The sequence below is a fragment of the Alexandromys fortis genome, unplaced genomic scaffold (assembly GCF_014885135.2).
Source record: "Alexandromys fortis isolate MF-2015 unplaced genomic scaffold, M_Fortis_MF-2015_v1.1 scaffold_8_9099976_23576923, whole genome shotgun sequence".
Classification (NCBI taxonomy): Eukaryota; Metazoa; Chordata; class Mammalia; order Rodentia; family Cricetidae; genus Alexandromys; species Alexandromys fortis.
In genome coordinates this window covers 12141677-12154629 of record NW_026067899.1, presented here as the reverse complement: position 1 = coordinate 12154629, position 12953 = coordinate 12141677, and the positions used below count along the sequence as shown (strand labels likewise).

At 42.9% G+C, this 12953-nt stretch overlaps 1 protein-coding gene across 3 annotated transcripts in view; it reads right to left on the bottom strand.

Annotated features, from left to right (window-relative positions):
• Nucleotides 1-12953, bottom strand: part of Ccdc148 (coiled-coil domain containing 148) — a 231765-nt gene that overhangs the window by 116719 nt on the left and 102093 nt on the right. For all 3 annotated transcript variants that reach the window (XM_050124064.1, XM_050124070.1, XM_050124081.1), the window contains exons 8-9: nt 5762-5900; nt 3501-3707 (exon numbers count right to left, since the gene is read on the bottom strand). In XM_050124064.1, the coding sequence (XP_049980021.1) occupies nt 3501-3707; nt 5762-5900 (346 nt within the window). The remainder of the gene's footprint in view (nt 1-3500; nt 3708-5761; nt 5901-12953) is intronic.

Below are 12953 nucleotides of genomic sequence, written 5' to 3'. Positions count from 1 at the left end.
TCACAAACTGGGGTCTATAAGTCATATAGAGCCCCCAGATCTGAATTCGGCAGAATAGGGGGCTATAAATTATAAAACACACTCTCAGACATCAGAATCCAGGTCCAGTAGATGAGGGTCCTTTCCTCTGTGATCCTAAAATGACTTCTCCGTTTCCTGGAACCTTTGCCCTCCAGGTCCCACAGAAAAGCAAAGGAAGAGGGAAGGCCTGACAAGTGGAGTCAAGCACGGTCCTCTGATGCCACTGACAGGGTATAACTAAACCCTGCTGCTGGCTCATGCTGACTCTTGCTGCCCCTAGCAAGGCCATCGCCTTGATTGCTAGCTGGACCATCCCTACTGGGTCCTGCACATTTTCATCTGACTAACCTATCAGATTGCCACTTCTTGTCATGCTACCTTCGTTTGGGGGTTGCATACACCTTTGTTTGGTGATCCAGGTAGGCACAAAACTCCTGCCTGGGCAGGATACCCATGATAATGATGTCTTACAACTGGCCAACACTCTAACTAGGGCACCTAAAACAGTGATGAGTGGGATTTCATTAAGATCTTCCAGCTTCCATTTAAGTATAAAAAGTTAAAGAATGTCACTCCTACTTGCGCAGCAAAAAAAAAAAAAAAAAATTCAAAAGCTGATTCACCGTCGTCAGAATTTTTTCACAAACCCTTCAGCAGAGACCACAGGGCCATAATTGAGTTAGGACAGAGGCCTCTAAGGACACAGGCGATCCGCGAGGTGGCTCTCCTACAGCGCAGCACCTGCCGATGAGGCCACTGTGCCTAGGTGTGCAGGAAGACAGCAGCGAGGCCTCTGTAATGGACTGATAAATTTTAATGACTTTCACATTTTGATGATTTAGCAGAGCATGAAAGGCTAGCGCTGGCAGAAGCAACAGACACTGGGTAATTTGTGCCCTCTCTGACTCTGCTGCGCCGATCTCAGAGTGCTTGGAAAAAAGAGATTGGGGTCAGGGTCTCCAAAAAAAGGGAGTCTCTAATGGCAGTGCAGGTAAACAAGGGAGGAACTGAAAATGGGAGGAGCATATTTACAGATACATGGGGAAGGGCAGCAAGCACACAGAGCAGACAAACAAGACCCCCTGGAGTTGGAAAGAAGGAAAAGATCCTCTTCTGAGCATGGCAGGAAAGTAGTCCAAGAGAACCACTTAAAGGCACCAAGCAGTTTGTCATGAGGGAAAAATGTCCTCAGGGTCACTGGGGAGGCTGAGGGCCAATACCCAGGGACTGTGGATGAAGAAGATGAGAGAGCACCCCTTCCCTTAAGGCACTAATGTCCAGTGACAACCTTAGTGCAGGAGAAGGGGCAGAAAGAGGCCAGAGAGTCACGGGAAAGTCTAAAGCTCCCTATCACACAATAAGCAAAGACACAGCCATCACGAAGGTACTAACACAACTGGACAGAGGCACCTGCAACGGGGATAAAAAGGAACGAATTGCAGAGACAAAAAAACACCATCAACAGTTTTGCTCATCTCAAGGACATTGCCAAAACGGTAAAGAGATAAGCAGTGGACTGGGAGAAAATAAAAAGGAACAGAACGCACATGGAGAATACGTATAAAACACACAATGAGGAACAAATTCAGCGGACCTAAGAGAGGAGCAGCTAAGACTTGACTGGAAGGTTCAGCGGTTGGACAGCGAGCATCAAGGTTCTTGGTCTTTACTTTAAATGCATGTGGAAGCTGTAGGCCCTCAGTGACCAGCCTGAACTCTGGCTGAGGCAAGGCTAGTGAAAACTGGACGCGAAGGATGTCGGCTGAAAATCTGTATAGCCTTTTTGGGGGGAACTATTTAAGCATTTGTTCACTCAAGCTACCGCCACTCAAACCTTGTGATTTACCCGCTCTGCTTCTCCAGACGCAACAGAAATAAGCATGTCTGTTCAGGAAGGCGTGTCTGATTGTGTTCAGAATAGCAAAAAAAAAAAAAAAAAAATCAGAAAGCCATATAAACTGTATGTGTATAAAATAAAATACTACCCAACACACAACACTATAAAGAACAAATTACTCCAGCATGAAACAAGGTTCAAACAAAATACGATGAGCACAAGGAGCAGAAAGGCCGTGTCCTCAGTGGTTTGCTGTGCATCAAACCCCTGGAGCAGACATCACATCCATAGAGATAAAGCCAGAGAGAAGAGGGGGTAAGCCATGAGCAAGCCTCCGAGGCACAGAAATTCACTTTATATGCACTATATCGTACTCGACGTTTCCATGGGGTAGAATACGTGAACTTCACTCCATAGCTCACTTTAGAGCCTGGCTGCACATAGTTACCCCAGAGCAGCACAGCATGGCTCATGGCACAGGTCAAGGGCGAATGGCGATGCTCACAGTGTGGACAGAGGCAGTCTAGCAGCGCAAGGACTTGTCCAGCCCCTGACCCTGTGTTTTCCCTGTCCGGCTCCAAGAGTGAGAAACACGTGCCAGCTCTGTAGCCTGAGGTAGATCAGCCTACAAGAGGCAACCTCTACTTTCTTAGGTTCCAAACTCATGAAAAGGAAATCTCCCTACTTTTTAAAACATGTCAAGCCAGCATGTTTTTAGTTTTTTTTTTTTTTTTCAAACAGGCATTTGTTTTTAGCTATATTAGAACTATACCATAATACTTGCCAGGCTTCTTTTCTATTAAGAGAATAAAACTTCTTGCTGTGTCCCCCTATATTACTTAGCATTGTAAACTAAGATGCCTGTATCTTGTTGCACGTGAACACAACTTGTTCAGTGGCCCCTGTGACTGCAGAGGAACGTGCACTTGCTCCAGCAGAGTGGCAACCCCTGCCTTGAGTTCTCACGCGGAGACAGCATCTCTGCATCTGCCTGTGTGCAGCAGACACACTCCGTCCCTCCCACCAAAGTTCACGGAGCACACTGAAGCCCCCCTCACTGGCTCAGAGGAGGAACAAAGCCCCAGCTACACCCTTACATTTTGCTGAGGGCTACACACGGCCACTGCATGTTCCATGTGAATCTTCTTGGCCATTTTAGCTCTTCCGTGTGAATGGGGTCTGACTCAGTGTCGGGCAGGTCCATCTAGCCACACCTGGCAGCACCTCTGGCCAATGTTAGATGTCACCATCAACATTCCAATATTGACATCCCGTTACAGTAACTTTAGGTTGAGCTTTCTAGAAGTGCTGAACGCTGGCCATTTTTTACCTGAATGAATTGCAATATCTTACATTTCAAACCAACAGTTTTCCTCAAGATGGGCTTTCCAGAGATTTGAGCTTCAAGTAGAATTTGAACAGATGGTAGACTTTTTTGTTGTTTTGGTTTTGATTTTCATGTTAGAAGACAGGGTTTCTGTGTAGCTCTGGCTGTCCTCGAACTCAGCAGACCAGGCTGGTCTTGAACTCTGTCTGCCTCTGCCTCCTGACTGCTGGGATTAACGACGTGCACCACCATCACCTGGCATTGGTAGATTCTTAGTGTCCACCTGGCATCAAAGCACCCACTGCGACGTCTTACCTTGGCCTTCAGATCAGCACACAGCTCCCGCTGCCGTTTCCTGTCCTTGGCCAGTATGCTCTCCGTCTCATGGGCTGCCCAGGCCTCGAGGAGGATCAGCAGAGCTTTCTGTATGAAGTCTTTCCTGCTTTTGGTCCAATTGTCTATCAGGATTCTTCTCTGCTCTCCAGCAAAGTGATACTGGTCACAGTATTTCTCATGTTCTACCTACAAAGGTAACAGACGGCGGTGACTTAGCATTCTGAAACAAGCCTGGATTTTATGTCCCCGTTAGGAAATGGATAAACTTCATTTATAATCAAGGGGTTTGAACAAGTAGGGACAAACATCCTCGCCATAACCAGGAACAAGACACGAGCTCCAGTCTTCAGAGACTGTGCCTAACTGGCAACTAATGATACCACTGACTCTTAATTCTAAATGGCAATGTTTCAACGGAGAGCAATCTGTCTCCCATATGCAATTTTAAATATTCCACTTTAAATCAATTTTGGTATTTTAAATGATTACATTATGTTTCCCTTAAACAGCATACTTTGATAAAACACTTTTTAGTGCCATGATAATCGTAGAAAGTCAGTTTTGCCTTTCGTCACTAAAGTGATCAGCTGTGAGGATGCTTAAAAGTAGTTCTGGTGATGACACCTTCCGGCCTTTCCCCACCCCCATGAGGGACATGACTTCTCATGGGGGCTGCGGGCGCTTCTTCTCCGGGAGGCACAGAGTGCTGGGGGAGGCGCAGAGATGGGGGAGTCTGGCAGGTCTGAAATCGCTGCAGGGGATTCGGAAAACAAGAGTCGCCGCTGGAAGGGACCTTTCACTTTCCTAGCATGTCCCACACCTCTTAGTCGGATCAGTTATTTGATCCCTGAGTGGCGAGGGTTTAGGAAGAAAAGCAAGATAAGATATGCCCCACATAAAGCGATGCTTCAGGCAGAATTAGGAGCAGGCCATGGTCTGACTTTAACCAGATACAGCACACAGTCTGTACACTTCTTAGCTTCGTTCTATAAAGCTAAAAATACACTCAACATCTGTCAAGCATCAAGGAAAGGAAGCACATGCCGTGCAGAAATATATGGTGATCAATCCAACGTAGAAAGTAAATGTAAAAATCTTTATCACATCAATAGTAATAAAATATAAAAATCTAGATTTACGCTTGATGGCTAGCTGCAGAGGCAAACAGAACTCAGGGAATAAAAAGAAACCGCTAATTTGATCAATTAAGAACTTTTTAATGATTTTTAATGAGGTACTTAAAGACCAAAATTAAATATTTACTACATGGGGACCTGACCCAGCACCATCAAGGGAAGTAGGGCCACACAAGCCTGGCCTTGGGTGGTCTGCCCAGGGTGGTGAGGAGAAAATGCCTGTGCCTGCTCCGCCACAGAACAGCACTATTGTAGTGAGCAAAATGTATGGTAGGGTGAGAGAAAGAGAGAGAGGGAGGGAGGGAGGGAAAGAGGGAGGGAGGGAGGGAAAGAGGGAGGGAGGGAGGGAAAGAGGGAGGGAGGGAGGGAAAGAGGGAGGGAGGGAGGGAAAGAGGGAGGGAGGGAGGGAAAGAGGGAGGGAGGGAGGGAAAGAGGGAGGGGGGGAGGGAGAGAGGGAGGGAGGGAGGGAAAGAGGGAGGGGTAAAGGACATGAGGAACGGACTAAGGTGGATGGCCTGGCCTGCTTGCCACTGGAAGCCATGGAGATGCCCAGGCCTAGGCTGCTGCCAAGGCCCATGTCCGGGTGTGTGGCCCTGCTGCAGCCCCAGTCTGGCTTTGCAACCTGTAACAGTATCTTCTATAGTGGGGGAATAAAGACTTTTCAGAGCACTAGCTTCTCATTTAGTGTTTTCGCTGCTGTAAAGAGACACCATGACCATGGCATTGCATAAAGAAAGCATTTCATGAGGGTGGCTCACTTACAGTTCCAGAGGTTCAATCCATTATGATCAGGAAGGGGGGGGGGAGCATGGCAGTGTGTGTACCGGCAGACACGGTGCTAGAGCTGAGGATGCTGTGTCCTGCAGGGAACAGGAAGTTGACTGACTGACACACTAAGGAAGCTTGAGATGGAGACCTCAGAGCCTGCCCCCTCAATGACACACTTCTTCCAGCAAGGCCACACCTCCTAATAGTGCCACTCCCTTTGGAGGTTTTCTTTCAAACCACCAAAACATAAATTTGTCTTACTAACTAGGGACCCCTGAACTCCGCAATTCACATGCATGTAGGATATACATATTCATCATCAGGATATGCACTCACCAAAAGATGCCTAGATTTGTGAGGAAAGTATCTTTGTAACATGTCCAAGTACAGAGTCCTCCTGCCAAGGAGATTTCCAGGGTACTGATCTAAGACAGCCTGGTAAATCCACTGCTCTTCTTCGCTTAGCTGGAAGTTTCTGGAAGCAATAAAAACGTCACAATACAGACATGAGCAATCATGGAGTTTAAGGGACTTCTAATAATCACAGAGGAAGAGGCTTTCTTTGAAGATAGTATCTTACTATGGTTGTTCAGGCTGATCTCAAGAGAACCCCAGTGTCACCCCACCCCTACCCACCTAAGCCTGGAAAGAAGGACCATGGGAATGCACCGACATGCCCAACTGAGGCATTTTTCCTTAGTGCTAACCACTGATCACTTTCCAGAGAAGTACTAAGCCCACCTACAGTGGATTTATTCAGTTGTTGGTTTGATCTTGCCAGTGTTCCAAGCACAACTTGAAGATGTTGGTGAGACACAATATTCTCTTAATATTCTAGTTTGCCTTTAGCAGTATTCTACTTCTTTATTTTAATTTATTTATTTTTCAAAGCAATCTTTTCTGCCTTTAGCAATATTTTAGAAACCGTCACCAGTGAATGAAGTAGATAAACACTGGAAAATAGTTATTAGGGATAAAGACTAAAAAGACATTTTTCTTATTCAACAAAGTCCCCATTTCTCCACTAGAGCAAAGCACAAATGTAAATAGATGAACATTTTACATAAAGGGAAATAAAGACAGACTGGCATTTATTTGAGATCTGCACTCTGACGCAAGTCAAATAATCTTTTACTTTATTCTCTTTACCTCCTGCTTTGTGGATAACACCACAGACTGGTGGTGGGAAGAACAATGGTGCTGCGTTTCTGGTGACTAAATAATAACTTGATTTTGGTTGATTTCATTGCATGTATTGTGTGTGTGTGTGTGTGTGTGTGTGTGTGTGTGTGTGTGTGTGTGTACGTACACACACGGGCACCCAGGAAGTTGTAGAACCTCTAACCGGAGTTCTCTGCTATGGGAGCACATTCCGCTCCTTCAGCCAATAGCATTTAAGACACCAGCCCACTTGGGCATGGTCGCTTATACTGTAAATGCAGCGGTAAAGTGTGTGCTGGCTCTCTCGCTTCTGGCTCCTACTTCCAGCAGCTAGCCTCTGTTCCTGTTTGCACAGAGGATGGTTATCTAGGACAGGGATCTGTAAGTTTCCCTTAAATAACCCTTTATTATTCATAATTCTGAACTGGTGTTGGGATTATTTTGTGATTTCCATCATCAGTTCTCTCCTATCATTTGGCTTTCAGGGGTTGAAATCAAAATCATGCGGCTTGGTGGAAAGACCTTTACCAAGAAATCACTTGTAAACAAGACCCTGCACATGCCCTAGGCATGAGTCCACTCCGTTCCAACATGCCTAGTCCCTTCTTTTTACATATATAATTTATTTAACATTATTTTATGTGTATTAGTAGGAAGGTATCATATCCCACAGAACTGGAGTTACAGACAATTGCAAGATAGCATGTGGGTGCTGGGGATTGAACCTGGGTCCTCCAGAAGTGCTTTTAAACACTGAGCCATCTCCCCAGCAACCCCCCAACTTCCCACTCCTTTTAGGCGCTGGGATGATTCATGATCTACATGAAGCATTGACAAAGTCTGGTGCAAAGTGAAAAAGTTGCACTGTCAGTTTGAACTCTAAACTGAATTAATGCCTCTTTATATTCTGATTTTATTTGCATGTTATTACTCCCGTTAAGTAAATTAGAATAATTAAATACAGATGCAATCAGAGGAACTATTAATAGTAATGAATATTTCTTTGATCCAAGACAGATTACCATTGTTTGTTTCTACTGTTATCAATGATCTTACAACTTAAATTATGCAATTCAATTTTTTTCCTGGTATCTTTCTGCCTCTGAGAAACATTTGACATTGCAAGCAAATAAGACACCTTTAGGTGAGAGTAACTAATGGGAATTCCACCATCCTCACACAAGGTCATCTAGTTTCTTTAGTCCACTGATAAGGAGCAAGAGAAAAACAATTTTAAAAGAGAAAATTCTCCATACCTACTACATCCAGGGAAGAAAAGAGAGGGTGGGAGATGGTCCATCCAAAGGAAACTGTTCAGTGTGTCATAATGATCGAATTCGGGAAAGGTATCAAATGTATTCATTCATGAATACATGAGTGTTTTGGTTCCAACTGGATTGGTTCTGCATGTGCAGACAGCCAAAGGCTTCTGCAAATAAAACATCTCAAGTAGGAAAATTAACCCAGGAGCAAAGCTTCCCTGAGTGCACTTGGCATTTAAAGTGCCCTCGGGTTGTCAAGGACAATGCCTCTGGTCCCCTCTCAAGGACCATTCTCATGGGAATGTGCATCATTTTAACAGTGGTTAGCAGGAGAAACTCTTCAGTACCCATCCCACAAACGATAGAAGACTGGAACTAAAGTCCACGTCCTTGTTAACGTTTTAAATTCTTTCTAAAATCAAAGGGCCTTGAGCACAGCTGACTTTCCATCCTTATCTGATTCGTATGTACGTGGGTTTTCTCCAAAGGGGAAAGGGACAGAACCCTCATCCAGTAAGTGTCTGTCCTTTTAAACTACTATCCAGCTATACAACAATGGCTGTTTCTTAGGGGGGTCTCCATCACCAAGATACTGTGAGTCTTGGCTGGTGACATCTAGAGACCCTTCTCTTCTATGGGAAAACTTCCTGGGCCAGAGCAGAAACACCACATTCTGAGACTCCCCTCCTACACCATTTCCAAGGTCAACCGCTAATAGCAGCTGACTATAGATATAGGTCAACAAGGTTAGCCAGGTAAATTCCCTCTAAAGGGGCCAACGCTGGTGCCAGTCTAGCCCAATTGACATCAGCGTCAGCCTCCACCGAGATGCCCTCCCGCCTAGGCATTCTCCCCTCTTCCTCACAATCTATATCTTAGCACATCCTCGAATAATTCCGGTGTTCTAGGAGCCTGTCTTGGTTTTGTTTCTGCAGAACTCAGCCTAATATAATCCACAAGCAACCTTAGCCATAATTTTCAAAAACGGCTTGAATGGCTTGATAGACAAGTAGATTTAAACTAATTACTTTAAGGTTTTGCCTACCAAATAGTGGCGCAAGATTGTAGCTGTCCACAATGTGTGAACAGCAGACGTTCAAATGCAAGCACACATTCAGCAGTGCACACTGCTATAAATAAATACATAGGCAACAGAAGAATCTGTTGCATTTGGTTTACTTTTATAAATTGTGTGAGTATATTAGTTGCTATTTTAATGACATTTAAAAACACTTAAGTGTTTGAGATGACTATAAAACATTTAAGCCAGATGTTTCAAGCTAAGTAAGCACTGTACAGCAATGACATCCATTTTGACCTTCCCGTTGATTTGAGAAGCTCCACGTCTCAGCTGTCTTGTTCTATTTACTAAAATTACACAAGTGGTAAGTCATTTTTCCAGTGCATAAAAAGTAAAATTTAAAAAAAATACATGCTGAAAGGAAATGACATGTACAATATCATAATATCATTTCTAGAATAGTTATAGCAGTTTCCAGAGGAGCAGGCCTAAATCTTAAGGCAAATATTCACATGGGTAATAATAACAGAACAACTACACATATCCATTAGATTGCTGTTTGGGAGGTAAGAGAGAAGATTCACCACTGCATACGGACCTACATACATGTGCACACACATGTCCATGCATGTGCAGAGAGATAAGAGACAGAGAGAGCGCTGGCACAGTAAAATCCAGAAGAGTGAATGTTGTCATAGCAGTTTCCTCAGAGCAACAGAGCAGCCATTTCTTAGAAACATGCCTTTTAGACTCTAAAATTATATTTGACATACGGGTGCTTCTAAACAAAATCTTGAACATTTATCTCTCATAATCAAACCTTGATTTTTTTTTCTTATTACAAATCAAGTGCAGAAAATAACCAAGACAGAGTTAGTTTTTAACTTACAAAGTTCTGGTTCAAGTTAACCAGTTCCCTGGGGATTAAGGCAACAAAACACACACTAAGCTACATGGTTAAATTTTTTAAAAATCCCTTATCTACTTTCTGAAATAGAAAATTGCTTTAAGTTTTAAAGTTTCCTAAAGAAAACACTAAAAGTATCCTAAATTTTTGCGACTAGAAATATCTCAGACAGGGGCTCAAGAGACTGACTCAGGAGTTAAGAGCACTAAGACCCAGGTTCGATTCCCAGGAACACATGGCAGCTCACAGCCATTTGTATCTCCCATCCCAGGGGATAGGATGTGCTCTTCCAGCCTCTGTGAGCACCAGGCAAGAATATGGTGCATAGGTATAAATACAGGCAAACACCCACACATATAAAAGCATAAATTAATTAAAACATACCTCAGAGCGAAAAGAAAAGTTTGCTAGCTACTTACCATTTCTACTTTATTGGTTTATCCAAATTTTATAATTAAAGGTGTTTTGTAACTTTTGCTCTCCTTAGAGCTCATCCAGACTTCTCAGTTTGCTTGTTTACCAAGCACTTCTAACAGGATTTCAGTGTGCAGAGACCAAGACATGTGGCCCTAAGTCCCCACTCACTCGCCTCCTCCCCCATACATACCATTTCATTAGGATTTTCTAAAAGGTGAAGCAAATTAAGTCATTCATAAAACAAAGAACTAATATAGATGGATGTTTCTGTCCACCCAGGCCCGCAGCTATTCAGTCCCAAATAGACACACAGAGGCTTATATTAATTACAAACTGTTCGGACTATCACTCAGGCTTATTATTAACTAGCTTTTATGACTTAAATTCAGCCATAATTCTGGGCTGTGTCTAGCCATGTGGCTTGGTACTTTTTTACAGTAAGGCTTTCTCATCTTGCTTCTTCTGTCTGGCTGGTGACTGCTTCTGTTTTTCCTCTTCCCAGATTTTTCATAGTCTGGTTGTCCCACTTATACTTCCTGCCTCACTGCTGACCAATCAACCAATATTTATTAAATTTATTAAACCAATATGAGTGACAAATATTTACAGTGTATGAGTATTATTACTGTGTATAAAAGCAAACTAAGATGAATTCTACTAAATTTCATGCATTTGAGTCATTCCAAAAAGCCTATGTTGACTTGCTATTCACTAAGCTTCTTCTGCTAATCATAGTGAAGGCTTCAGCTACTGACAACATCTTGAATCAGTACCAGGCATGAAGCAACACACATGGGCCCTCTAAGAAAACAACATCCCAGCAACCTGAAGAAACTAATAGTCACTTCAAACCCACGGCATTCGATGTAGGCAATAAACCCATACTAACAAAGAGACTGGAATATTCCAGCTGCTGATAATAATCCCAAATCCCGCAAGCTTGGACACTGAGAGACCTGCAGATATCACCAATATTGGCAAGAGCTGAAGAAGTTACACAGACCCTATACTAAAGTGCCCAATTCTCAAACCAAAGCCAATACAGACTGTCCAATCAACACCCAGGAAACATCATCAGGGAGATAGTCTTGCTTCAAAAAGTTATTTTGTACAAATGATAGCAGCAACTGGTCAGATGCACAAAGGTTAATGTAGGGCCACAAAAGCATGACACAGCAAAGTGACACACAGGATATCTCAAAGGAACACAATGACTCCCCTAGCAACAGACATGAAAGAAATGCCTAAAAACGAACTCAAAATATAGACAATTCAACAAACTACAAAAGTAATGTGTCATGTGACTATGACATTCAGCAAAGACTTAGCCTAAGAAAGAACCCGTCAGGAAATAAAATACCACAATTGAAATCCACACTTCATACTAGTTACAAAAATAAATGAATGCGTGACTGTATGAGGTAATGTTTGTTAAGGAACCTATTAAATGACTCCACAATGTATATGTACTTCAAAACAATATGCAATACACAATATAAATTCAATATTAATTTTTAATTCAAATAAATACAAAATGGAATCAATTAGAAATCTTAGAGCTAAGGACTCAATAAATATAATTAAAATATAGATGATCCTCAGTGTCAGAATTCATCAAGCAGAACAAAATGTTTGAGATTAAAAACAGATATTTTGAAATAATCCAGACACATCTTTAAGAAAAAAGCAATACAAATTACAAAGAATGAAAGGGGCCTTTGAGATGTATCTGACACCATTAAGTGAGCAAACCTTTGCATTATGGGTATTCCAGAAGAATACAGGGAAAAGCATAAAGAATCTACTCACCAAAATACTGTCAAACATTTCTGAAACTTACAAGAGGTAGACATATAGATCGAGGAAGCTCAGAAGGTCCCTACTCAATTTGACTGAGACGCACTCTACAAATATATTCTGTTTTTGTTTTTGTTTTTGTTTTTGTTTTGTTTTTTGTTTCGAGACAGGGTTTCTCTGTGGTTTTGGTTCCTGTCCTGGAACTAGCTCTTGTAGACCAGGCTGGTCTCGAACTCACAGAGATCAGCCTGCCTCTGCCTCCCGAGTGCTGGGATTAAAGGCGTGTGCCACCACCGCCCGGCCCTATGAATTTATTCTGGACGTACTGTCAGAAGTACAAGGCCGGGCTGGAGAGGTGGCTGGCTCAGAAGTGGCTGCCGCACAAACATGACAATCTGAACTTGACTCCAGCACCACATGAAAAGCCAGACATAGTAACGCTCACCTATAATCCCAGCACGAGATGGAGGCAGGTGGTGACAGAATTCCAGGAGTTCAATGGCCAACCAGTCTAGTTTAACTGAAAACACCATTGAAAGAGTACCTCTAAAGAAGTGAACATCATTTCTAATGATGACACTGAGGTCATCATCAAGTGCACACACAAATGTGCATTCGCATACAAACAGACACCCATGCATTTTTAAGTGCATACCAAGAGAGGATCCTAAAAGCAGTAAGAAAAGCATGAAAAGTCATGAGAGAACTTCGTAAAGCTCAGCGCATGCTCTCCACAGAAACTTTAGAAGCCAAGAGAGCTGCATGAGTGTTCAAGCCCTGATCAAACAGCACAGTTTCCCTCACATGATTAAATATTTTACATATTACAGGCAAAAAAACAAATTGTCCCCCTAAACCCATGTACATTCATACCCCCGCAACTTGTTACAGATTAACAGAGTGTAAACAAGGTAGTTTTTTACTGCCAGGCTGCATTTTGCAGTTACAAAGAAAGAACCAATC